The sequence below is a fragment of the Amyelois transitella genome, chromosome 26, assembly GCF_032362555.1.
Source record: "Amyelois transitella isolate CPQ chromosome 26, ilAmyTran1.1, whole genome shotgun sequence".
Lineage (NCBI taxonomy): Eukaryota > Metazoa > Arthropoda > Insecta > Lepidoptera > Pyralidae > Amyelois > Amyelois transitella.
Genome location: NC_083529.1, coordinates 5,989,595 through 6,017,321, shown reverse-complemented (window position 1 = coordinate 6,017,321; position 27,727 = coordinate 5,989,595). Strand labels below are relative to the sequence as shown.

General features: G+C 36.7%; 3 protein-coding genes across 4 annotated transcripts; 1 reads left to right on the top strand and 2 right to left on the bottom strand.

Annotated features, from left to right (window-relative positions):
* The first annotated feature begins 1,159 nt into the window (after window positions 1-1,159).
* Window positions 1,160-10,093, top strand: LOC106131962 (PRKCA-binding protein). 2 transcript variants are annotated; one of them, XM_060951815.1, is made up of 10 exons: window positions 1,216-1,289; window positions 1,516-1,683; window positions 4,601-4,712; window positions 6,083-6,211; window positions 6,909-7,141; window positions 7,685-7,859; window positions 8,297-8,490; window positions 8,790-8,942; window positions 9,228-9,330; window positions 9,702-10,093. In XM_060951815.1, exons 2-10 carry the CDS (start codon window positions 1,592-1,594, stop codon window positions 10,041-10,043), a joined length of 1,533 nt encoding a protein of 510 aa, XP_060807798.1. In that variant the 5' UTR covers window positions 1,216-1,289; window positions 1,516-1,591; the 3' UTR covers window positions 10,044-10,093. The 2 variants fall into 2 exon arrangements, with proteins under 2 accessions (XP_060807799.1, XP_060807798.1); XM_060951816.1 differs by lacking the exon at window positions 1,516-1,683 and having other exon boundaries at window positions 1,160-1,289.
* Window positions 10,094-10,454: 361 nt separating this feature from the next.
* On the bottom strand, window positions 10,455-12,021 carry LOC106131987 (uncharacterized). Its single transcript, XM_013331268.2, has 2 exons — window positions 11,961-12,021; window positions 10,455-11,321 (listed from the first exon to the last, which is right to left on the bottom strand). Exons 1-2 carry the CDS (start codon window positions 11,976-11,978, stop codon window positions 10,953-10,955), a joined length of 387 nt encoding a protein of 128 aa, XP_013186722.2. The 5' UTR covers window positions 11,979-12,021; the 3' UTR covers window positions 10,455-10,952.
* A 1,745-nt stretch (window positions 12,022-13,766) lies between these two features.
* LOC106132006 (charged multivesicular body protein 4b) lies at window positions 13,767-27,697 on the bottom strand. The gene is made up of 5 exons (XM_060951775.1): window positions 27,362-27,697; window positions 25,540-25,717; window positions 23,865-24,015; window positions 17,438-17,549; window positions 13,767-16,581 (listed from the first exon to the last, which is right to left on the bottom strand). Exons 1-5 carry the CDS (start codon window positions 27,540-27,542, stop codon window positions 16,538-16,540), a joined length of 666 nt encoding a protein of 221 aa, XP_060807758.1. The 5' UTR covers window positions 27,543-27,697; the 3' UTR covers window positions 13,767-16,537.
* Window positions 27,698-27,727: the final 30 nt, after the last annotated feature.

Below are 27,727 nucleotides of genomic sequence, written 5' to 3'. Positions count from 1 at the left end.
GGTAATAGCAGGAAGGGTACCTTGAGCCTAGCTAAATTAGCTTATCTACGATAGCCTTATTGGTTTTCTTTGGATCCTGTATTCATCTATACTCAATTTAATTACTTATAATGAAGGTTCTTTACTCAAATTTCGTAAAAAAAAATTCAGAAGATAATGTATAGCGTTATACGGATCACGGATATTTTATCAGATGGTGAGAATTCAAAAAGGATTTTGAGTTAATTTTTTACTAACATAATTTAAAAAAAATACTCCTTAAAAATCCCGCCAAAACCCGTTTGCCGCACAAATATAAAAATTAACTTACCAACATCTTCATTTTACTTGTATACGATACTACTCCGTTTGACGCACTTACAAATACTGATTACGGTAAAACAAGTTGTTTATTGCAACTTTTACATGTAAAGCAGTCCAGAGATTGCGTAATAAGGAACGTTTACTTCCATTACGCGTAGGGTTGGCAATTTTGTTTTGTACTTGGTACATCAAGAATGTAATTACTGAGTAGGTAATTTGCCAGTATAAAATGATCTAGCTGCGTTTATAATTTGTGAAGCGAATCGGTCAACTTAATTTGGAAGTTATAAACCTATTATTAAGAGTAGGATGCGATAGCACAGTCATATATTAATTTATTAAATGTTTTTATTATTAACCAATTATTCTAATTTCCGCACATTTATTGACTTTATCTAATAATGATTCAGCATTTTTTGAGACCTTATGAGATACTCATAAATAGTAAAAAACGTAGATATAATAAGGACGAAAATTTTGTACAGTTTCAAAAAGGGAAACGTCTTTACATTTAAATTAAAAAAACAACACGAAATTTCATGTAACTCTATAAGTCAATACTTACATAGTTGATGCCTATTTTAGGCTCTTACTGTAATAGGGACATACACTGATCCTCTTTTAACAAAATTTTATATGGATCTTTAACAACAAAAAATTTCATCTAAATATATAGGTATCTATTTTCTTCCAACTCGGAATTAGGATAGAGTTTCTCTATTGGTTCAACGAAAAGTTTCAATTTTTCCGCCAAGTTCCCGCTAATTTGTCGCCCTCTCTCTTATTGGCGCATTCAGGAAAATGGCCGCCGGTTTTATCCTAAGAGTAATACTGTTTTATCGACGTCGCACGTAAACATTAGCCCGCGGGAAAATCGATAATTTTGACATCTGTTTCTTTGACAATTTCTCTGTACATTTTTACAACAAAATATACAAAATGATGCAGGAATACGATGATGATTTCTTTTTTGAGGAGGACAAAATGTAAGTAGAAAATTTATACTTCATAGTTTGTAATATTCACCCAAACAAATAATGTTTCTTTCCTTTGAAAAATTGAACCGAAAGTAAGATATTGAAATATCACTCATTTCTTTTACATATTTTTACTTGGTGCAGAAAGATCTTTTTTCTCTTATGAATCTCATAGTTATTGTTAATAGCGATTAAACATTGCAAATAACTTATCAGTATAACTTCCGTTCCACAGGGACAATCCAGTTTATCTTTTGTTTGATTTCGAGTGAGTCGGTTCTGTGTTGAGTTTCGAAATCGTGTTGTGAGCAATGTGGCAGGCACCAAATGAGTACTTTAATTACAACGACATGAGGATCTATCCCCAACTGTATATGATGGCCCAACACATTGAAGATAAAATGTAAAAAAACGTTATTATTTTGTAGGTTATTTTTTCCTTGTTTAATTAAATTAGGTTAGCCTTATCTAGATAGCCTACGATAGTACGCAGGTACTTAGTATAGATTTTATTAAAAGCGTGCGTTATGTTATGAGTGTGAATTATTATTTATTGTGCATAGTTTACATCTTAATTTAACTGAAATAGAGTTTATTTTAAGTAAATTTTAGAGTAAATTTACGTTACGTAGGTACCTAGATAACAAAAAAATCGTTGAATTTAAAATCGCCTTCTTCTGGGTCGTTTTAGGAAAGATTAGTTTCAAATAAGTAGGAAGATAAGTATGTTTATTGTTCATTTTATTTTAATAAATTTAAAAGTGCAAAAAAATTATTTCTTTAGAAATACTGATGGGATACCGACGCAATCAAAATTACTGTTACCAATCGACGAATGGTAAGAATTCACAAAAATATTACAAAATCCATGAAATAAATAAAACAGAAGTATTTATACTTACTATTATTTTAATTTTATTTATGTACAGTGCCACCAATTCTATTCATAACTACACGAAGGACAATGAAATGACCGTTATAGAACAGTAAGTATTGATTGACTTTGTTCTAATTTCTATAATTTTACCAGCTACGTCGCACACAAAGACGATCGACTAATATTTTCGTGTTAAAGAAGAGATAAGTTACATTTTGAGTCGCCCTATCAAAAACCTTTTGTCTGACAAGATACTTGCGCATAACAGTTTTCTCTTTTGAGCCTACATTAAGCAAAAAATAACTATGCAATAGTACTTAGTATTGTAACATACCGTTATGTAAGAAACAAGAGAAAAATTAACAAAACAAATGAGCTTGATTTCCATAAGAAGTGTGAAAAATAATCACAGAAATGTCTTTGTCTTTTTTTCAGTTCTTTGATACCACTTTTCTTGATTATCAAATGGTATTCATGATTTTCATTGATAGAAATTTTTACCGGTTATTCTAGAATTTTCGTAAGATCTCACAAAGAATATTATATATATGTTACCACAGATTACCCCCAATAGATTCCGCTTGTACGAGTATCGTACGAGACACATTAATGATATACCTAGTTATCACATATAAATTTGGGGGTAATCTGTATAGATTACCCCCAAATTTGTATGTGTGTATGAGTCTGAAAGCCAAAAGGTGTGTGTAACATATACATGTTACACACACCTTTTGGCTTTCAGACTCTCTCCTTTTTACAGGTATGTTGAAGAAAATGAAAACGCCGTCAACCCAGATTGTATATTCAACGATTTGAGACAAGAAAGATACACCATCCGCCATCAAGACTTGATGTGAGACCTAGAATACCTAGAATCTAACTGGTGTATTCTCGCTTGAGCAGAAACGCTAGATTACATACATACATACATACATATGATCACGTCTATATCCCTAGCGGGGTAGACAGAGCCACCAGTCTTGAAAAGACTGATAGGCCACGCTCAGCTGTTTGGCTTAGTGATAGAATTGAGATTCCAATAGTGACAGGTTGCCAGCCCATCGCCTAAAAGAGGAATCCCAAGTTTATAAGCCTATCCCTTAGTCGCCTTTTACGACATTCGTGGGAAAGAGATGGAGTTGTCCTATTCTTTTTTGTAATGGTGCCGGGAACCACACGGCACACGCTAGATTATATGAGTCTTAAACTGTTCAACGGCATAATTTTCTTATAACCTTCATCTTCGTAACATGAGTCGACAGAATAGACTTCTACTTTTCTACCGACAAATTGTTCAAAGTTAAAGGGTCCTGTGGTCTAACCTCCTGATTAAGCCCAACTACCATCAAATAACAGTTTCAGACTCAGAATGTGTTCTCTTTAAGACTGACAAGCGGACATACTCTCATCCTTGTCTAACAGATAATGTTAATAAAGCATGGAAAGCCATTTGTCAGTCTTCTTTTGTGTGTTATAGAGATGTTTTACCTAGCTGAAGGGTTGTTTTCGTAGAAGTCATTGTAGCCACTAGCTATATGTATATATAGCTATATGTAGCTTGTCTATTGCCAGAAAATAAATATTATTATATTTCACGAGTGTTTTATTTCAATGGACTATTTTATTTGTGTTTTTTTTTATATTTTATTCACTAGTTTTAAGAACGTAGCACATAGTTCAGTTTTTTGTAGGGGACTGATGTGAAAATGCAGATCATTCACTAAACATTATAGTGATCTTATTACTACTAAAAACACTGATTTTCTAAATTCCCAAGACAATTCAGAAATACATCCTAAAATACCACGAGAATACCGTTTCGGGCAAACTTCGCGTAAAGCTGATTATATCCACATTAACGACATTATAGTAATTTAAAAGAAACATGCATACATACATATAATCATGTCTGTATCCCTAGCGGGGAAAACAGAGCCAACAGTCTTGAAAAGACTGAAAGGCCACGTTCGGCTGTTTGGCTAAGGATAAAATGGTGATCCAAATAGTGACAGGTTGATAGCCCATCGCCTAAAAGAAGAATCTGTAGTTTATAAGCCTATCTCTAAGTCGCCTTTTACGACATCCATGGGAAAGAGATGGAGTGGTCTTCTTCTCTTTTTATTGGTGTTACTCAGACATTTCAAAGACACTTAAGCAAAATGTTGTTACTAGACTGAATAGAGTTTTTCAACTTAAATTATTATTCAAAAGTAGCAGTACAATGCTATTATTACGTGGTTTTATACTAAGGTTTAGGTACCTTATTTATCACTATGGTTTGCTAAAATCATTGTAGGCTAAAACATTAAATAAATTTACGCCGAGCACTTTACCGTAGAGTTAAATACATTCGGTATTTGCTAAACTTTTTAGCTTAGGAATATTATTTTACTCGTAACTCCATAATATCAGGTAAGTTTATAAACGAACTTCTTTTCAGGGGAATGACAGTAACTTCTGGCAGCATAGTGTTAAGCAAAGATGAGAAGAATCTTATCGGAATAAGCATAGGTGGTGGTGCCCCTTTGTGCCCGTGCCTTTATATCGTACAGGTAAGTACAAAAACAGGTGATGATAAAATTTTACCTCTAACTCTAACTGCTTGATATAAGTCTCCCCAAAAACCAACATTATATCTGAACTCAACATCGTCCTGAAACCTTAACTAAAGCAGACGAACTAACAAGCGGGTGGCTTTCCTACACATGGCCCTTAAACATTTTAGGCAGCTCGTTTAACTGTCCTGGGTGTAAGAGGGTAGAAGTGGAAGGTAAAGTTTTCAATATGGTCCCATATACTCGTATAGTAGCGTTTTAGTCATATACCATGTAAATAACTTTGTATAATAATGTCTTTGCCAACTTTACAAAGAGATACTGGCAATAAACTCCCTCTAGGTGTGGTGTAGCACCCAGAGAAAAACTTAAAAAAAAAATATATATATATAGGTAGCGTGAATGGAGATCTGATGGGGTGCAAGATGCAACCAGAATTGTTTGAGTATAAACAAAAAATTGGCTGAATGTGCAAGTTTCCTCACAATGCTCACCCTCACCATCTCTTCGCTGGAGAGGAGTCCAAGGTGCGCTTATGACCATATTTCTGGATTTGGTAAGTCAAGTTTTTACACGAAACAACTCCCAGCTGACCGCTACTTTCACAGGAAACTATCCCATATTGTCTCTGCATCTAGTTGCCTGAATGTTCAGTGCAGGTCTCTCACCTAACCTCAGACAAGACAAGAGTTATTGGTTCATGGCCGCGGTAGGATTTAATCCTGTTCATCGCGCATTTTTAGTCGGATGCTATCCATTCGACCACCGACGTTTCTCCAAATTGTCTTCCAGAATGACGGATTGGAAACCGAGTTCTACCGGCATCTGCCATTAGTCAGGTCAACGAAACATCTTGTAGGTGGAAGACCTTCGGTTTTTCTGCCGGTACGGAAATTTGATTAGAAGAAACATTATTTTGAAGAAGGGAACAGTGAACCCAGTTTTTATTTGGTGTTTCTATATATTATTACATCCTACAGAAAAAGACGTGAATAATACGTACATATAACGTCTATATCCTCCCTGATATATATCATCATACCATTTTACTGATTATTCCGTCAAAACCTTTCAAATGATTTCTCAGCTGCTCATTACTTCGGGATAAGATCTATTTTAGCCGATCTAATCTTGAAAGCAGATCAACAAAGATAGAATACCAGCAAGAGTGAGTGTAAATCAGTTAGTTGAAAGATAGCCTAAAACTAACGAAGATACCAACCTTGGTCAAATCGGGGATGTCCTGGGGAAAGTCAAGAGACCTGACAAGCTCTCATGAAAATTAATTAAGGTCTCGTGGCAAGTTTAAGATGTTATTTGCCTCATCAGAGTAAGAGACGTTCAAATGAACCATCCTTCACTTTCAGATCTTCGACAACACCCCAGCATCTAGAGATGGTACACTTCAAAGCGGAGATGAACTGGTTGGGGTAAATGGCCAGTCGGTCAAAGGGAAGACGAAGGTTGAGGTGGCCAAGATGATACAGGCTGCTAAGGTATGTTTTAACGTTGATGTTGATGAGAAAAATTTTACTAAGCGTAGCATGAACTTAATAAAACATTTACATACATACATACATACATATGGTCACGTCTATATCCCTTGCGGGGTAGACAGAGCCAACAGGCTTGAAAAGACTGAATGGCCACGTTCAGCTATTTGGCTTAATGATGGAATTGAAATTCAAATAGTGACAGGTTGCTAGCCCATCGCCTAACTAAGAATCCCAAACTTGTAAGCCTATCCCTTAGTCGTCTTTTACGACATCCATGAGAAAGAGATGGAGTGGTCCTATTCTTTTTGTATTTCACACGGCCAAAACATTTTACTGCTTGCTAATACTTTGGACCCTTATTACCAGAAGTTACTAATGCAAACAGTATTAGTACAATCGTACATTCATCTGCCCTCATCTTTGTACGCGAAACTATTTTTTTTACTAGATCTACATACTACCCAACTACTCGTAAATACTTTGGCTGTATATTGATCCATCAGTGAACAGTTTTCTTGTAAAAATATTATTTTGGTTTGAAATATTCTCATTTTTGCTAATCATTCAAAAGAATCATGAAGCCATACAGCTGATCGTGGCGTTTGTCTTTTCGACACTGTTGGCTCTGTCTACTCCGCAAATGGTATAAACGTTACTTTATGTATGTATGAATTCAAAAGAAACAATTCAAATCCAGGATGAAGTGACGATAAACTATAACAAACTCCACGCAGACCCAAAGCAAGGTAAATCTCTGGACATTATAATGAAGAAGGTGAAACACAGGCTGGTGGAGAACATGTCTTCTGGTGCCGCTGATGCTCTGGGCCTGTCTAGAGCCATACTCTGTAATGATACACTAGTCGCCAAGTTGGATGAACTGAGGGAAACTGAAGCGACGTATAAACGATTGGTGGATTATGCTAAGAGGTAAGTAAATTTGATAAGCTTGTATCTAGTTCCCTTGTCGTGAAGAATATTGAATTTTTTCTAGCTTTTTCTAGAGTTGTAGTAGAACCTGAACTCCGAAGCAGAATAGCTGAAGGTTAAACCACAGGTTAAAATCTTGTCCGATTAATTCGACTTTGGTAGTTTTTTGTTTTTTTTGAGCTGTAATTTTATAGACTAGATGTGACGTGAAGTGAATGGTACCTACTTTTAAAGTGGGAAGGCCTAGACGAACGTACCTTGATCAAATCGGAGACGTTCTAGCAAAAGATCAGGTCAAGAGTACCCAACGAGCCATAAAGAGAGTTATGAATGTGGATGAAGCGAAAGAAGTATGCGTGGCATTGGAAAGATATGGTCTCTGCCTACCACTCCGGAAAAGAGGCGTGATTTATGTATGTATGTAATTCTAAAACAATTCTATGAGATTAAGGTATTGCGTTGCCTATTTCGAAGGTGTTTTACCTAAAAGCTAAAGTGAAAAATACAATTGCAGAAGAAACTAGATATTGATCAAACTTCCAGAATGCTAAAGTCCTACTTCGATCTCCTCCAAACCTATAAAGCCGTTGGCGACATCTTCGCCGCTATAGGTGTAAGAGAGCCTCAACCCAGAGCTTCTGAAGCTTTCTCAAAGTTCGGCCAGTATCACAGGTTGTTGGAAAGAGACGGGATTAAGATGCTGAAGGCTTTGAAACCAGTAAGTGACAATTCGTGAGACGATGATTCGAACTTATTTACTTGGGATCTCATAAGCGCTGCACTTACTTTTATTTCAGTTCCTTTGTGTCGTATAATATATAGGCAATAAATCATTGTATGAACGCTCGAAGAAATAACTCGTTTCGGTACAATTTATCAGATGTATCAATGAACACTCTTTGTTCATCAAAATTAAATGAACAATCTCTTAAATGCTTTCTCTCATTTTTTTAAACACTTTAGTTTTGTTTATAATTATGTTATACAATACTTCATGGACATATTGGACAGATAAAATGTTTAATCAGACACCGAAAAGAATTATAAGTTTTCCTTCTTCTACGCAGAGCAGCTCGTTAGATAAAATACCTATTTTGTTAGACACCTCTAAAAGATTCCATACTCGTATACTTAAGTGTAAAAAATCCCCCACAGATTCTAGCAGACATGGGTACGTATCTAAATAAAGCTATACCAGACACTAAACTGACCATCCGCAAATACGCTGATACCAAGTTTGAGTACCTCTCCTACTGCTTGAAGGTTAAAGAGATGGATGATGAGGAGTACGGATATAATGCTCTGCAAGAACCGCTTTATAGAGTCGAGACTGGCAACTATGAATACAGGTAAAAGATACATGTAAGAAATGATTTCAGCAACTAAGGTTTGACATTGAATAATAAATATTAATATTTACTTAAGTTTCCACATTTCATGTTCATAGATGTAAAACTGTAAAGTAAAATGAACTACTTTGGTTAGATCTAAAGTCTATAAATAGAGCTATCATGCTATCGCTAGACGCAACCGGACAAATTGCCAAAACGACTACGATATAAAACCAAGATGGTTTTATATCGTAGTCTTAAACAATTGCATTTGATGAAAAAGTCATCTATGTATGTAAATAAAATATTTTTTTTAGGTTAATACTAAGATGCAGACAAGACGCTAGAGCAAGGTTCGCTCGACTAAGATCCGATGTTCTCGTGAAATTGGAGCTTTTGGACAATAAGAAAACACAAGACGTGGCCTATCAGCTGAGAAGGTTCATTAAAGGACTTGCTGTTTATCATAAGTAAGTTTTGTTTTTTTTTATTTAGGTGACAAATTACACAGATTGAGTTAGCCTCTAAATTAATCAAAAAAAGTTAATTTTACATGATGCCCTGCCGGCCAGGGGATTCGAACCCGAGACCTCCGGTGCTAAAGACAGGCGGACTACTGCTCCACATAGGCCGTCAAATTCAAGTTATACATTTTAATTATTTTCCAGTTTTAGATATTCTGAAGTGTAGTCAAAAAAAGATCAGATAATTTAGATCTTTATAATGTATTATTTATAATTAAAATTTATTTTCAGTGAAACAGTTGAGCATCTTAAAGAGAATTCGACATTGTTCCCTGTCGAAGTTGATTTATCTCAAAATGCCTTCCAATATAAGTCCACTGCTCAGATAATTCAGGTAAAAGATGTTTTAATCTTGCTTTTCTCCTTACACGTTTGAAAATACGAGCTTTTCTAAAGAAAATCCTTCCATATTTTTAAAAAATAAAATCCAAATTTTATCACTTCCGAAACCAAACATTAATTTAAAATAAATTTACATGTAAATATATAAAAATAAAATCATAATAATTTAAAGTACGATCGAAACCGATAAAATAATATCTTCCATTAGACAAGCACAAGAAACAAGTATAAATCTAATAGAATGTTAAACTTTAATTCATTCAGACCTAATTGTTAACTGGTAGATAATGCTTCTAGCATTAAGTCCGCCTATTGTGCTATACATTTGTACAATTAAGTTTAAATATGTAAATAAATTTCCAGGACAACCCAGACGATGATGAAGAAATAGAATACGGAAAAGAAATACAAGAATATCACGACATTTCTGAGGATATAAAAGAAGCAAGAGTAACGAACAGACGACAGAATAAAGACAAAGATGAAACCGATTCTTCTGACCAACTCCTACCAGATTTTGAATCGGATAAAACCAAAAATGACAATATTGATAATCTTTCTCTTCTGAAAGAACTTGGATTAGAAGATACAAATGTTGCAGAGGATTTTGGTGATTTCCAAAATGGAATGGCTGATTTTACACCGAGAAATGATAATGATGATATTTTTGATAAATTGTTAAGGGATTTGGATATTGAGAAGTAGTTTGATAGGGTGTTTATTATTGTTACGTAATCGTGTTTATATTATAATTAATAAAGTAACCTTATGTTTAAAACTAATTTTAATTAGAAACACATAATAAGTAAGGGGCGTAAACAGACCTACAACATTAAACATTGATAATCTCAAATTATTTGTTCAACAACAGTAATTATGATTCATTTATTTTAGTAAACATTCGGATTGTAAAAATAAAAATACGAAATCTCGAATGTTTTGTTATAAATAGACTTGAAACATATAGAGGTTTATTTTCACGTAAAGACTCAGGGAAACAGTCCCTAATCTACTTATGGACCACACAAAGATTGCGGGAAAAAGAGGCGCCGTATTTAATGTGATAAATAAAAACAAGTACAAATTTATAACTAATTTATTTTAAGTAATCCTACACTATAAATAAAGTCCACATCAAATTCAAGCAAGAAATTACACAGTCTATCAATGATCATAGGCGTGTTTGTCATGGCTAATAAGGAGATCCTATGGTTGCAATGTACTCATCAGAATTCGGGACTCATAGGGTCAATGTGTTGGTACATGACAGCAATAAATGGCAGAATCTCCGATATAATTTTGCAATAAATTAATAAGTTTTGGGTTTCTAAAGCTTGATTTCTTTTATAAATATCAATAAAAAACTAACTTGATGAATTATTGTTTCCATAAAGTATAATATAAATCGTCTAAATTCTAATACTGATATACCTTGTACCCAAAACATCCAGTCATATTCCAAATCTTAATTTATACTCAATCAAAGATTTACCTCTTTGAAAAACCCAAACTCGAATTATCTATTCCACTTCAATATCGTCCTTGCGGTAAATAGCGTGTCAACCTTCAACATTTCAAACAACGCTCGTATCAAATAAATTACCTAATTTAAAATCAGTCGTCGAATTCGTCAGTCCGCCTCAATGCGGGCCAAGGTATCCCCGCATGAAACGCTAAAATCAAGTCCTTTCCTTTCAAACTATGCAACTTTTGGTAGTAAAACCTCAAATTATCGCTTCCTGTCTGTATAATCATGGGTAGACTCTGAATTTTCTTCTGAATTAAACGCTGGCTCGTTTCCACCAACGGTATGATGTGAAGGAAGTCGTATTTCTTCACCTTTTCAACGTCAATGTTGTCAATTAGTTGGTGCAGTGTCGTTGCAGCTTTGCCTTCCAAAGCTTGCAATTTTTCTGCGACATTCTCTTTCAGCTTTTGGACGTCTATCGTGGCTGATGTTTGCGCCACGATTAGGATTGTAATCTGTACAATTAAACAAACTTTGCGTTATCGAAATTGTCCATTAATATTAAAAAATATTAGCTAAATAAACGCCGTCTTACAGAATCCTAAAGCTAAGTTAATAAAGCAGTCGGGATCAAAGTATTTAAGCATATCCCTTAGTCGCCTTTTACGTCATCCATGGTAAATAGTGGTCCTATTCTTTTGTGCAAACAGCCTAGAACCACACGGCACACTTAAATACATTTAATGACTTCTATTTATCCCTAATTGGGTAGACAGAGCCAAAAAGACAACAGTCGCAAAAAGAGTGAAAGGCAACGTTTAGCTATAGGTATGTTTTAATGACGAAATTAATATTTTATCCAACTCTGCGTAAAAGCTGTAAGTTTTTCAATATAAGTATAAAAAGGGCTAGCAACTTGTCACTGTTTGAATCTCAAAACAGCTCAATGTGGCCTGCAGTCTTTCAAGTCTGCTGGCTCTGTTTAACCCGCAGTGGATATAGACGTGATTTAGTAAATGTGAATATAAGTTTTTCTGAAGGAAAAGCTTACGAAGAAGGTCGGTCTCGTCTCATCCTCTCGTTCCAGTCTCGACAAATCAGAAGCCAACAACCTTAGATATTTTAAAATTAAATTATAATAAATATCCACTCACCAAAAAGTAGGTCTTCATGATGTATGTTCGTCTGACCACTAACCGACTGAACCGAGAGTCCACCGATCGTCAGATATAAAGTAATGTTGTTGCATCTTATTAAGGGACGACATGGGTTATTCTTGCACATCCTTATTTAATTTTATCGATAGAGCACTTCGATCTTAAATCAATGCCCGTGTTGAAAGCATTTGCAAAAATCGTATCTAGTCGTGCCGTGTGAAATAGAAAAGAGAATAGGACCACTCCATCTCTTTCCCATGGATATGGTTAAAGGCGACTAAGAGAAAGGCTTATAAACTTGGGGTTCTTCTTTTAAGCGATGGGCTAGCAATCTGTCACTATTTGAATCTCTATTCTGTCATTAAGTCAAACAGCTGAACGTGGCCTATCAGTATTTTCAAGACTGTCAGCTCTGTCTACCCCGCAAGGGATATAGACGTGATGATATGTATGTTATGATTTTTGTACCTGAGTGATGGGTGGAGACTATGGGTAAAATCCCCCCATTTCTGGGGAGATTTTAGTCCAGCAATGGACTTTTGTACGAGTATGCTGTTAAGGTTATAATAATAAGGAAATAAGAACTTCGTTAAGCATGAAATCAGGTGACTGTGGTGAACAAGTGATTTTTTTTCAGCTATTAACTTCCTAGTTTAGATATTTATCACCCTCATTTTTCATATAAAAAATCAGAATCAGGCAAGAATTTTAATAAATAATTTTGTTTTTATTAAAATAAAATCCTTAGTAACAAAATAATCATAGTTGAAACAGAATAGCCCACACAGCGAAAGTGATCAACAAATTATCAAAATTCTGCTCACAACGCCACAGTTAGCCCCTCGACTGACAATGATGGCGGCGGAAGATTTATGGCCAATGTTATGTAAGTTATACAACACCTTAATTGTGTCATTGATGGGTAAGGAGGTCTTAAGTCATCGGATTCAAATCTCTTACGGCGTATAGACAGAGCCACTTGACTCGAAAAGACTGCAAGGCGCTTACCTAGATGACTTAATGATGGAATCTCACGTATTCAACTGAATTCAGAAGTCCTTAATAATAATTCCGACAAGTAAAAAAGCATAAGAATCAACTCTAAAGAGAAGCCTTAGGTGCACCTTTGACCATGGATCCTGTATTGTAGTCAGGTTTTTATACTGAAAGACACCTGTCTAACTACGAAATCTTTGCAGATTTTCTTTGTTTGTAAATACTTTATTGTACATAACAAATTTTTAGTAGTACATAAAAAGACATTAAAAATAACAATGCACAAGGGCGAACTTATTATCCCTGGGCGGGATTTCTTCCAGTCAACCAGGTAATTCAAAGAAACATTCAAGTTAAAATCTTGGTATAAAATGTGCACTTTTGTTATTTTACAATTTCCATTAGAAAGAGATGGAGTAGTTATATTCTGTGCTGGAAACCACACGATAATTTTGTCATTAAGGCATGCCGAATGTGGCCTTCCATACTTTTTAAACTTTTGATTCTGTTTACTCCGTCAGAGATGCATGCACAGAGCTAACAGTCTTGAAAGACTGACAGGCCACGTTCATCTGTTAGGCTTAATGATAGAATTGAGATGCAAATATAGTGACAGGTTGCCAGTCCATCGTCTAAAAGAGGACTCCCAAGTATATAAGCATATTCCTTAGTCACCTTAACGACATCCATGGGAAAAATATGGAGTGGTCCTATTGTGTTCTTTGTACCGGGAACCACAAGGCAGAGACGTCTCGAACTCACGTCAGAGATAAAAAACGTGATAAATTAAAATAAAACTCATATACATAGAATTTTCTTAAAAATAATATATTCAACCATATGCATAAGTTAATGTTACAGCTTAAAAAATGTACATATTAATTCACAATTAGGCACTACGCTAAAGTGACACAAAAGAGCAATAAATTTTTATTCGCTATATCAATTTAACCGCCAAATTTTCAGTGCACAGCATCCAAAAATAATTAAAAAAAAAAAAAAGATTTTCCTTAAAAAATTACAACCCTATATTTAAATATTTATAGGTTTTTTTTTTAATTACCAATTTTTGAAGATGTTCTGCTAGATATTCATAAAACAACAGACCAAACACGTTTTTTATTTTTTAAGACATTACAACTTAATAGTATCTACAAAAAATATTTATTTATCAGAAAATATTCCCGCTTGTACGTGCCATTTCCATCAAAATTTTGACTATAATCAAAGGCATGGCTAACTACAATTTGGATACGAAACATGCTTCATAAATGCACATTGGAACTGACAAGTACATAACCTATACAAAAAGTACTTAGTATTTAATTCAAAGACCCGTGTACTGTTTTTGGTGGACCAATTTGTATAACAAGAAACTATTCAAACTCACGTCACGTTTAAGAAGTTAATACACATACATACATACATATAATCACGTCTATATCCCTTGCGGGTTAGACAGAGCCAACAGTCTTGAAAAGACTGATAGGCCACGTTCAGTTATTTGGCTAAATGATAGAATTGAGATTCAAATAGTGACAGGTTGCTAGCCCAACGCCTAAAATAAATAATCTCAAGTTTGCAAGCCTATCATAGTCGCCTTTTACGACATCCTTGGGAAAGAGATGGAGTGGTCCTATTCTTTTTTGTATTGGTGCCGGGAACCACACGGCAAGAAGTTAATAACTAAATAATTCTCCTTTTTGACAATCAGGCATTTTTAATATACTTGATTTTACAGGGAATGTAGTTTAATTATACTTAGCACAATGAATCCAATCTACATTCATCACACAAATGTCATATCCAAATTGTATAATTCGGGATATAGATAGGTACTAAGCAAATGTTACATACATATTTATTTATACAAGTTAGCAGTGTTGAGGGTTACTTGATCAAAGGCTCTGCCAAACAATAAAGTAGAAAAAAACACACAAAAAAGTGAATCTTATGTTTGACGAAACTAAATTCAAATTTGATTAAAGCAGTATCTATGCTCGTTTAAGAGAAAATTTTTAAATCTCAATTTCAATGTTCGAAGATAATTGCGTTGGTAACATAATTTCTAATTTCTTGAAGGTACATATGTAATATCATATTTTTATCACATTTTTAAGACGATTTCCATTTTTCCGAGATATTATTCGTTGAAAACAGATTTTTCTACCCTGTGTAAAACTTAAATAAAATAAAATCAGTTAATAACATTATTCCATATTTTTTGACATATATAACCATACTAGAGGCCGCCCGCGACTTCGTCCGCATGGAAACCCTATTATTCCCGCGGGAACTCCGGGATAAAAAGCCTATATGTTATTCTGGGTCTTCAGCTACCTACATACCAAATTTCATTGTAATCGGTTCAGAAGTTTTTGCGTGAAAGAGTAAAAAATATCCATACTGACAAACTCACAAACTTTCGCATTTATAATATTAGTAGGATGACATAGGTATATAACCATAAGATAAGGACCATAGGTTATTATCTCGTAAGACAAGTCTCGAATTTACTTCGCTGCTAACTCAATGTGTGTTATTATATATCTATATTTATTTATTTATTATTTTTCATTTATTTACAGTTCCACATCTACGCTAGAAGTATTTTGCAAAAGCAAATAACGTATCGCCAAACATTTTCTAGAACCATCGTCTCGTCTAGACTAGAACCGAGACAGATTTCTTGATGTTTTCTAAGTTATCACATGTTTAACTAAATTGATAGTTACTAAGCACTTATAAGCAAGTAACCTCCACCACTACTACTACTATAATTCTATTCGCACCGACTAATGTATTTTAAAACAAAATTTGATACGAGACTAAGTAATCCCAATCAGAACAGAAAAAAGAGTGGAGCACACAGACAAAATATAACTTTCTTCTTATGAACATAAAGTCTAGAATTGATTGAACGATTTTTGATATAAATATACATACATATGTATTACTCATTTTCTTTTTGTACATTTCAAATCTCAAAACTTGTTTGGAAGCCTTCAGGCAGAAGATACAATAATTATTTAATATTATGCTATATTTATTCTATTACTAGCTAACTACCATTGAATAAGCGAATTACATATAACAGTATTATTGTGTATATTTTTTTTTATAAAAAATTATTGAATGTTATATATTAATATTAATAATATATAAACAGGACTTAACATTATAACCAAACTCCGGCTTAATTCTCGATTCATACCTGCACAAACGAGACAGCGCTATAGTTTCACCGTAAGTGTGAGGGAGATAGAATCAAATAATATTTTATTAGAAATTTTTGTGTGTTTTGCCTCAAAGCTGGTAAGCAAAATGAGGTCTAAAATGGTACATACAAACTCAGAAATACTTTTACCAAGATTTAGGTATTGGAGATTTGAGCAAAAATTATGGAAAGGAATTTTTAATTTTTGCAAATTCAAACACGTATCACTTAAAAAACTAGTCCTAACACTTATCTGGCCTGTATGAATGAGACAGAGCTATGGTAACGGCGTACGTGCGAGCGAGACAGCAGTCGGTGCGAACACGAATGTGTAGATGTAGATATCACAATGCACATTCGCCTATGTTGCCCACGACTCGAGCATTTTGAAGTCGTCGTCATCCTCTGTAAAAAAAATAAAAATAATATTTAAAATATTATATATATATAATATAGTCAATCCCTTAGTCGCCTTTTACTACATATATATGATGGATGGATATATATAAATATATATCTTATCTCCTATCGCCTTTTACGAAATCCATGGGAAAGAGACGGAGTGGTCCTATTCCTTTTGTACAGGTGCAGGGAACCACACGGCACATTTTATTATAATAAATAAATAAATATATACGGGACAAATTACACTGATTGAGTTAGCCTCGAAGTAAGTTCGAGACTTGTGTTACGAGATACTAACTCAACGATACTATATTTTATAATAAATACTTATATAGATAAACATCCAAGACCCAGGCCAATCGGAGAAAGTTCGTTCTCATCATGCCCTGGCCGGGATTCGAACCCGGGACCCCTGGTGTCACAGACAAGCGCACTACCGCTGCGCCACAGAGGGCGTCAAATATTTTGCAGGTGGCGCTAAATTCGCTCGCTGCGGGTAAAATCTAGTGTGTAATAAACAAAGATCGGATATTCGGATGCATATTTACCTAAAGTTGGGGTGTTGGGTTAGTACGGAACGTACTTCTGTAAAAAAAAAAAATCACGCGGTACAATTCTGGAATCCCGGTAGGTAGGCAATTTTTTAATAAATATAATCATCCATCACTTGTGTTTATAAAGGTGTTTATCATACCTAATATACGATAAGTTTCAATTTCAAATAAAATTTCCGAGATTCAAAATACATAATTCGAATACCGAAAGCAAGAAGCCGCCTCCATACTTTCTCAGCCAAAATATTAGTTTAGGTAAAAATGCATCCGATTATCCGATCTCTAGTGACGAATCCTCTCACCCGTCTTGGACTTGCTGGGCTTGGGCTTGTCCCGGGCGAGCTCCCCCGCGGGCACGTCGGGCAGCGTGTCCGTGGGCACGCTGATGCCCAGCATCTCCTTGTCCAGGTCCTCCTGGAATTCAAACAACAAATATATAACAAATATATATATATATATACTAGCGGACCCGACAGACTTCGTTCTGTCAAAAAGATTTGTAATATGACAGTTTTTGGTTCATATCTATTAGACCTACATTGCTTAGACAACAGTGAACTTTATACTTTAGCAATAAAGCTCAAATTGACTGTACGTATTAGTTAGAAAACGTTTGTATGGGATAAAGAAAAGGACTGTTTTTTAAGGTTTTTTAGGCAATTATTTGGTATTTTTTCGCCGTAAAAACCAACCTTGAGCTTCGACAAATATTAAAAAAAAAGAATTGGCCAAATTGGTCCAGGCGTTGTTGAGTTATGCGCTTACCAACACATTTAGCGATTCATTTTTATATTATAGATAAGTTTGGATAGTTGTGAAGTTGACGTTGTTGAAGAAAATGCCGCAGTGCAGTTTGTTACCGCTTCTTCTGCACTGACGCTTTGGCAAATATACATACTTACATACATACATATAGTCACGTCTACATCCCCTGCGAAGCTAGACAGAGCCAACAGTCCCGAATAGACCTGACAGGCCACGTTCAGCTTTTTGGCTCGATGATAGAATTGAGATTCAAATAGTGAAAGGTTGCTAGCTCATCGCCTAATAGAAGAATCCCAAGTCTGTAAGCCTATCCCTTCCCTTAGTCGCCTTTTACAACATCCATAGGAACGAGATGGAGTGGTCCTATTCTTTTTTTTATATTGGTGCCGGGAACCACACAGCAGTAAAAAAACTGTTCCAGCCGCAAAGTATGAAAAAGTGACTATAGGCTATGTCTGCTCCGTAAGGGATAAGGACATACTATGTGATGTGTATAACATACATAGTCAGGAACATTGACCAACCCAAGAGATCTTGACATGGAAGTATATAAACAGTCTCTGCCCACCCCTACAGCAGTAAATACCTGTTCCAGATCCTCCAGTTCCTTTTCCTGTTCAACTATTTGGCCAGTCTAGTAACTTTTTAGCTTTGTCTACCCCGTAAAGTATGAAAAAGTGACTATCGGCTATGTCTGCTCCGTAAGTAATAAGGACATACTATGTGATGTGTATAACATATGTACCTATCAAGCCGGGGAAAGTCAGGGGCATTGACCAACCCAAGAGATCTTGACATGGTAGGATGTAAACAGTCTCTGCCCACCCCTGCAGCAATAAATACCTGTTCCAGCTCCTCCAGCTCCAGTTCAACTTTTGGCCAGTCTAGTAACTATTTGACTCTGTCTACCCCGTAAAGTATGACGTACTAAGTGACATGTATAACATACATACATAGTCAGGAACATTGACCAACCCAAGAGATCTTGACTTGGAAGTATATAAACAGTCTCTGCCCACCCCTACAGCAATAAATACCTGTTCCAGCTCCTCCAGCTCCTTCTCCAGTTCAACTTGTGGCCAGTCTAGTAACTTTTTGACTCTGTCTACCCCGTAAAGTATGACATACTAAGTGATGTGTATAACATACATGGTCAGGGACATTGACAAACACTAGAGATCTTGACATGGTAGTATGTAAACAGTCTCTGCCCACCCCTACAGCATTAAATACCTGTTCCAGCTCCTCCAGCTCCTTCTCCAGTTCAACTATTTGGCCAGTCTAGTAACTTTTTGGCACTGTCTACCCCGTAAAGTATGAAAAAGTGACTATCGGCTATGTCTGCCCCGTAAGTGATAAGGACATACTATGTGATGTGTACCTATAACATATGTACCTTTATCAAGCTGGGGAAAGTCAGGGACATTGACCAACCCCAGAGATCTTGACTTGGAAGTATATAAACAGTCTCCGCCCACCCCTACAGCATTAAATACCTGTTCCAGCTCCTCCAGCTCCTTCTCCAGTTCAACTTGTGGCCAGTCTAGTAACTTCTTGGCTCTGTCTACCCCGTAAAGTATGAAAAAGTGACTATCGGCTATGTCTGCTCCGTAAGTAATAAGGACATACTATGTGATGTGTACCTATAACATATGTACCTTTATCAAGCCGAGGAAAGTCAGGGACATTGACCAACCCAAGAGATCTTGACATGGAAGTATATAAACAGTCTCTGCCCACCCCTACAGCAATAAATACCTGTTCCAGCTCCTCCAGCTCCAGTTAAACTTTTGGCCAGTCTAGTAACTTTTTGACTCTGTCTACCCCGTAAAGTATGACATACTAAGTGACATGTATAACATACATACATAGTCAGGGACATTGACCAACCCCAAGAGATCTTGACATGGTAGTATATAAACAGTCTCTGCCCACCCCTACAGCAGTAAATACCTGTTCCAGCTCCTCCAGCTCCAGTTAAACTTTTGGCCAGTCTAGTAACTTTTTGACTCTGTCTACCCCGTAAGTAATAAGGACATACTATGTGATAGTCAGGGACATTGACCAACCCAGAGATCTTGACTTGGAAGTATGTAAACAGTCTCTGCCCACCCCTGCAGCAGTTAATACCTGTTCCAGCTCCTCCAGCTCCTTCTCCAGTTCATCCTCGTCAATGTAGCTCCTCCAGCTCCAGTTCGACTTTTGGCCAGTCTAGTAACTTTTTGACTCTGTCTACCCCGTAAAGTATGACATACTAAGTGATGTGTATAACATACATACATAGTCAGGGACATTGACCAACCCCAGAGATCTTGACTTGGAAGTATGTAAACAGTCTCTGCCCACCCCTACAACATTAAATACCTGTTCCAGCTCCTCCAGCTCCAGTTCAACTATTTGGCCAGTCTAGTAACTTTTTGACTCTGTCTACCCCGTAAAGTATGACATACTAAGTGATGTGTATAACATACATAGTCAGGGACATTGACCAACCCCAAGAGATCTTGACATGGTAGTATATAAACAGTCTCTGCCCACCCCTACAGCAGTAAATACCTGTTCAAACTCCTCCAGCTCCTTTTGCAGTCCATCTATTTGGCCAGTCTAGTAACTTTTTGGCTTTGTCTACCCCGTAAAGTATGAAAAAGTGACTATCGGCCATGTCTGCACCGTAAGGGATAAGGACGTAAGTAAGGACGTAATATAAGGACGGAATAAGGACGGGATAAGGACTATGTGATGTGTATAACATATGTACCTTTATCAAGGCGAGGAAAGTCAGGGACATTGACCAACCCAAGAGATCTTGACATGGTAGGATGTAAACAGTCTCTGCCCACCCCTGCAGCATTAAATACCTGTTCCAGCTCCTCCAGCTCCTTCTCCAGTTCAACTTGTGGCCAGTCTAGTAACTTTTTGACTCTGTCTACCCCGTAAGTAATAAGGACATACTATGTGATAGTCAGGGACATTGACCAACCCAAGAGATCTTGACATGGAAGTATGTAAACAGTCTCTGCCCACCCCTACAACAATAAATACCTGTTCCAGCTCCTCCAGCTCCTTCTCCAGTTCATCCTCGTCAATGTCGTTGCCGAACGCCACGTTGTTGCTGATGGCGTCAGTGATCTCCTTGGATATGTCGTGCTGCTCAGCTATGTGATGTGTATAACATATATATGTACCTTTATCAAGTCGGGGAGAGTCAGGGACATGACCAACCCCAAGAGATCTTGACTTGGACCGATATAAACAGTCTCTGCCCACCCCTACAGCATTAAATACCTGTTCCAGCTCCTTTTCCAGTTCAACTATTTGGCCAGTCTAGTAACTTTTTGGCTCTGTCTACCCCATAAAGTATGAAAAATTGACTATCGGCTATGTCTGCTCCGTAAGTAATAAGGACATACTATGTGATGTGTATAACATACATAGTCAGGGACATTGACCAACCCCAAGAGATCTTGACTTGGAAGTATATAAACAGTCTCTGCCCACCCCTACAGCAGTAAATACCTGTTCCAGCTCCTCCAGCTCCAGTTAAACTTTTGGCCAGTCTAGTAACTTTTTGACTCTGTCTACCCCGTAAAGTATGACATACTAAGTGATGTGTATAACATACATAGTCAGGGACATTGACCAACCCAAGAGATCTTGACATGGTAGTATATAAACAGTCTCTGCCCACCCCTACAGCAGTAAATACCTGTTCCAGCTCCTCCAGCTCCAGTTCGACTTTTGGCCAGTCTAGTAACTTTTTGACTCTGTCTACCCCGTAAAGTATGACATACTAAGTGATGTTTATAACATACATAGTCAGGGACATTGACCAACCCCAAGAGATCTTGACTTGGTAGTATATAAACAGTCTCTGCCCACCCCTACAGCATTAAATACCTGTTCCAGCTCCTCCAGCTCCAGTTCAACTTGTGGCCAGTCTAGTAACTTTTTGACTCTGTCTACCCCGTAAAGTATGACATACTAAGTGATGTGTATAACATACATAGTCAGGGACATTGACCAACCCCAAGAGATCTTGACTTGGACCGATATAAACAGTCTCTGCCCACCCCTACAGCAGTAAATACCTGTTCCAGCTCCTCCAGCTCCAGTTCGACTTTTGGCCAGTCTAGTAACTTTTTGACTCTGTCTACCCCGTAAAGTATGACATACTAAGTGACATGTATAACATACATACATAGTCAGGGAGATTGACCAACCCCAGAGAGATCTTGACTTGGAAGTATATAAACAGTCTCTGCCCACCCCTACAGCAGTAAATACCTGTTCCAGCTCCTCCAGCTCCAGTTAAACTTTTGGCCAGTCTAGTAACTTTTTGACTCTGTCTACCCCGTAAAGTATGACATACTAAGTGATGTGTATAACATACATAGTCAGGGACATTGACCAACCCCAAGAGATCTTGACATGGTAGTATATAAACAGTCTCTGCCCACCCCTACAGCAGTAAATACCTGTTCCAGCTCCTCCAGCTCCAGTTAAACTTTTGGCCAGTCTAGTAACTTTTTGACTCTGTCTACCCCGTAAAGTATGACATACTAAGTGACATGTATAACATACATACATAGTCAGGGACATTGACCAACCCCAAGAGATCTTGACATGGTAGTATATAAACAGTCTCTGCCCACCCCTACAGCAGTAAATACCTGTTCCAGCTCCTCCAGCTCCAGTTAAACTTTTGGCCAGTCTAGTAACTTTTTGACTCTGTCTACCCCGTAAAGTATGACATACTAAGTGACATGTATAACATACATACATAGTCAGGGAGATTGACCAACCCAAGAGATCTTGACATGGTAGTATATAGACAGTCTCTGCCCACCCCTACAGCATTAAATACCTGTTCCAGCTCCTCCAGCTCCTTTTCCAGTCAACTATTTGGCCAGTCTAGTAACTTTTTGGCTCTGTCTACCCCGTAAAGTATGAAAAAGTGACTATCGGCTATGTCTGCTCAGTAAGGGATAAGGACATAGAGTAACTTTTTGGCTCTGTCTACCCCGTAAAGTATGTAAAAGTGACTATCGGCTATGTCTGCTCCGTATGTAATATGGACATACTATGTGACATGTATAACATACATACATAGTCAGGGACATTGACCAACCCCAAGAGATCTTGACTTGGTAGGATGTAAACAGTCTCTGCCCACCCCTACAGCAATAAATACCTGTTCTAGCTCCTCCAGCTCCTTCTCCAGTTCATCCTCGTCAATGTAGCTCCTCCAGCTCCAGTTCGACTTTTGGCCAGTCTAGTAACTTTTTGACTCTGTCTACCCCGTAAAGTATGACATACTAAGTGATGCGTATAACATACATACATAGTCAGGGACATTGACCAACCCCAAGAGATCTTGACTTGGTAGTATGTAAACAGTCTCTGCCCACCCCTACAGCAGTAAATACCTGTTCCAACTCCTCCAGCTCCTTTTGCAGTCCATTTATTTGGCCAGTCTAGTAACTTTTTGGCTTTGTCTACCCCGTAAAGTATGAAAAAGTGACTATCGGCTATGTCTGCTCCGTAAGGGATAAGGACATAGAGTAACTTTTTGGCTCTGTCTACCCCGTAAAGTATGAAAAATTGACTATCGGCTATGTCTGCTCTGTAAGTAATAAGGATATACTATGTGATGTGTACCTATAACATATGTACCTTTATCAAGCTGGGGAAAGTCATTGACATTGACCAACACCAGAGATCTTCACTAGGAAGTATATAAACAGTCTCTGCCCACCCCTACAGCATTAAATACCTGTTCCAGCTCCTCCAGCTCCAGTTAAGCTTTTGGCCAGTCTAGTAACTTTTTGACTCTGTCTACCCCGTAAAGTATGACATACTAAGTGATGTGTATAACATACATAGTCAGGGACATTGACCAACCCCAAGAGATCTTGACATGGAAGTATGTAAACAGTCTCTGCCCACCCCTACAACAATAAATACCTGTTCCAGCTCCTCCAGCTCCTTCTCCAGTTCATCCTCGTCAATGTCGTTGCCGAACGCCACGTTGTTGCTGATGGCGTCAGTGATCTCCTTGGATATGTCGTGCTGTTCAGCTATGTCGTCCATTATATCGTGAACTTTGTCCACGTCGCTGTGGAGAAGCGAGGTTTTATTAATTTTACATTCAGTCAGAAAAGTATCGGGAATGGATTATTTATTTATGGTTCCAAATTCAAATTTTTGTTTTTTTTTTTGTTGTTGTTAGATTGGCACAACTGTTTTCCATTTTGGCGCGGAGTTTGAGTTGCATCTGTTGTTTACATTAAATACAGTGCTATTTTTAGTTATATCATATCTAGTGTGTATTGCTAATTTCATAATGGATAAAAACATCGAACAAAGAGTTTGTCTTAAATTTTGCATTGCCAATGGAATATCGTGTTCGGAGTCACTGAAAATGTTACAGAAGGCTTACGGTGAATCGACTTTATCAAAAACTCGTGCTTATGAGTGGTACAAAGCGTTCAAAAGCGGTCGAGATGTGATGGAAGATTTGCCTCGCTCTGGTAGGCCATCAACGTCTGCAACTGAAGTTAACATCGCAAAAGTGAAGGAGATAGTGACTGAAAATCCTCATTCAACTTTAAGAGAGATAGCCACCGAACTTTCTGTATCTCACGAGTCGATCCTTACCATTTTAACTAATAATTTGGGTATGAAACATGTTGCCGCTCGGCTAGTCCCAAAAGACCTGAATTTTTTTCAAAAACTCAATCGCATGAGAGTCGCTGAGGACATGCTAGAACGAGTCAATTCCGACCCAACATTCATGAAACGCATTGTTACTGGTGACGAGACGTGGGTTTACGAGTTTGACATGCAAACTAGTCAACAAGCTTCGGAGTGGCGCCTTCCAACTGAACCGAAACCGAAAAAACCACGCCAAAGTCGTTCAAAAGTCAAAGTCATGTTGACTGTTTTCTTTGACTATCGCGGTGTTGTGCACTCGGAATTCTTGCCGGAAGGTCAAACGGTAAATAAGGAATATTATTTGAGTGTTATGCGGCGTTTAAGAGAGCAAATCCGACGAAAAAGGCCAGATTTGTGGAAAGAAAATTCTTGGATTTTGCACCATGATAATGCACCTTCGCACAAGGCCATCATTGTGAACGAATTTTTAACCAAACACTCAACAAATACCATCGAGCAACCACCATATTCACCAGATATGGCTCCAGCCGACTATTTTCTTTTTCCTAAACTCAAATTACCATTTCGTGGCACCCGTTTTCAATCGGTAGAAGACATAAAAGAGAATTCGCGGCGAGAACTGACCTCAATTCCGGAAACAGCGTTTAAAAAATGTTTTGATGATTGGATTATTCGTTGGCGTAAGTGTATCGTTTCTAAAGGAGCATATTTTGAAGGTGATAAAATAAATTTGGATGAATAACAAACAGTTTGTGTATTATTGATCTTTTCCTGCTACTTTCTTGACAGAGTAGTACATTGTTATTTTTTTTATTTAAATTAAATATATTAAAAAAAATTATGTGTTTCGCATTCTTTTGTTGACGGCTTTTATACGTATGTATACTAATATTATAAAGCTGAAGAGTTTGTTTGTTTGAACGCGCTATGTATGAAAAAGAGTAATAAACAACTATGCACATACATATCCTTGTGGGCGAGCTTCATGGCGTTGGCGGCGTCCCTCATCGTGTTGAGCACCTGGGCGTTAGTGTTGGCGCCCTCCAGCGCCTCCCTCTGCGCCTCAATCTGAGTGAGGGTGCCGTCGATCTGCGTCAACTGCTTCTCGTACCTCTTCTTACGTTTCAAGGCGGCGATCGCGGCTGAAATATGAGCCGTATCATGGAATCACTACATAGAATAAAACAAAGTCGCTATTTTAGTCTGTTTGTCTGTATGCTTAAATCTTTAAAATTACGCAACGGATTTTGATGCGGTTTTTTGTAACAGGTAGAGTGATTCAAGAGGAAGGTTTTTATGTATAATAACATTTATAATTTTGCACCCGTGCGAAGCCGGGGCGTGTCGCTAATTAATTAATAATAAAGCTATCCGTCTTTTGGTATGATGATAATGATAGAATTGTGATTAAAATAGTTACAAGTTGCTAGCCCACTGAAAGTTTATCAGCTTATCCCTTGAATGTGGCCTATCAATCTTTTGGAGACTTTTGGCTCTGCTTACTGCACAAGGGATATAGACGTGATTATATGTATGTATGATATTTTTTAAACTGTTGTCTTTGTAGGTTCAAGGAAAAATCATGAAATGAGAAATAATAAAAAAAAATATCATAAGTTTATTAGCCCCTCCCCTTATAGTCTTTAACGAAAGCTAACCTATTAAAAAGAAAAAAAAAGGTAAAAGTTTCGACAATTTCATCATTTGAAAGCTCAGTTGCAACTGTTTCATCATCAAAAAAAATCTCACTTGAAATTGTTAATGATTTCATCATCTCTAAAATTAGGTCAGTTAGTTGAATAACTTAAGACTATTGAAATTCCATATTTCTCTAGAAATTATCATGACCTGGGCAATATCACATATAAGTATAAAAATAAATATTTTTTTTATAAAGTAATTTAAACATGAGTGTGGAACAAGCGGATTTATGGAGATGGTTTGGACATGTTGAGACATGTGGAGGACATGAGGACATGTTGACAAAAAAAAATTAATGTCTGTCTAATCAAATTTAAGATGTCTTACAGAAGGAAATAGGAGTACCCGTAATGGTAGAATATGCATGAAAAGAGTAATGAGTGTAGAGGCAGGAGAGGTCTGTAAAGATCATAGCATACCCATAGTCTCTGTCCACCCTTATGAAAAACAGGTATGATGGTGTGTATGTATGTCGAGAAGACTTTATGATTGCCTTGGATAATTGTTTATTTTAGTATATATTGTAAAATATACTGTTATTGAGTTAATATTTCAGAAAACAAGTCTTGATCTTACTTTGCGGCTATCTCAATCTGTGTGATCTGTATTTCTTCGGACATGTAGCTTATTGAGAAATACAGGAACATGATCCTATACCTCCATCCTAAATGAGCAGACAGAGACTACATTTTTCCCATGAAGTACCTACTTAACACAGTGAATAATCGAAAGTTGTTTGCAATTTGATAAATGTATAAATTGTAAAGAAAACAAGATTTATACATTTGTTGTAAAGAAAATAGACATATTAAAGACATCACATATCAATCTTAATACAAAGGATTATTTGTAAGATATTTCAAATGAACTATTTGTGTTTATTTTTAAAACAAATAAATAGGTATCTAGAGATACAGAGGTAAGAAGTTGCTATTATGACTGATATGGTATGAATATTATTAAATATGCTATGATTTGATTACTTAATGTACAAACAATTAAAGATTTTGTAGACAAGGTCAATTCATGAGCCACAATAAAGCATTTTATAGCTGATATTCTTTTGACTAATTACTGATAATTACCTCTCTTGTTTTTGGTTCCATGTTTCTTAGCAGTTTGTATCTCTACCTCGATCTTTCTTTCCAAAAACTCTTGTTTTTTTACCAATAATTCTTCGGTTTCACGTAACTTTTGTATCGCTTCATGGGTAGTTGGCCCCTTCTCCTCCTTTTTCCCACCGAATATTTTGCCGAGGAAACTCATAATTAGTCCTGGAGACTACTTAAATGCTAAATAAATGATCAGATTCACAATATTTCGAAACTAATTACGCGTATGAGGAAAATGAAATTGTACACAAAAATCGCCAATTCAACGATGCGTCATCTGTGAAACATTGACACATTCAGAAGATATGATCTGTTTCTTTGTATTGTACGAAACTTTTT

What these genes read in the sequence shown, in the direction of transcription:
- LOC106131962 (XM_060951815.1), top strand. Translation starts at nt 1,592, where the DNA reads ATGTGGCAGGCACCAAATGAGTACTTTAATTACAACGACATGAGGATC. An exon ending in TTGGTGGATTATGCTAAGAG is followed by an intron (nt 7,142 to 7,684) that starts GTAAGTAAATTT and finishes TCAAACTTCCAG; the next exon opens with AATGCTAAAGTCCTACTTCG. An exon ending in GGACTTGCTGTTTATCATAA is followed by an intron (nt 8,943 to 9,227) that starts GTAAGTTTTGTT and finishes ATTTATTTTCAG; the next exon opens with TGAAACAGTTGAGCATCTTA.
- LOC106132006 (XM_060951775.1), bottom strand. Translation starts at nt 27,542, where the DNA reads ATGAGTTTCCTCGGCAAAATATTCGGTGGGAAAAAGGAGGAGAAGGGG. An exon ending in TGGAACCAAAAACAAGAGAG is followed by an intron (nt 25,718 to 27,361) that starts GTAATTATCAGT and finishes CTCATATTTCAG; the next exon opens with CCGCGATCGCCGCCTTGAAA. An exon ending in AAGCTCGCCCACAAGGATAT is followed by an intron (nt 24,016 to 25,539) that starts GTATGTGCATAG and finishes GCTTCTCCACAG; the next exon opens with CGACGTGGACAAAGTTCACG.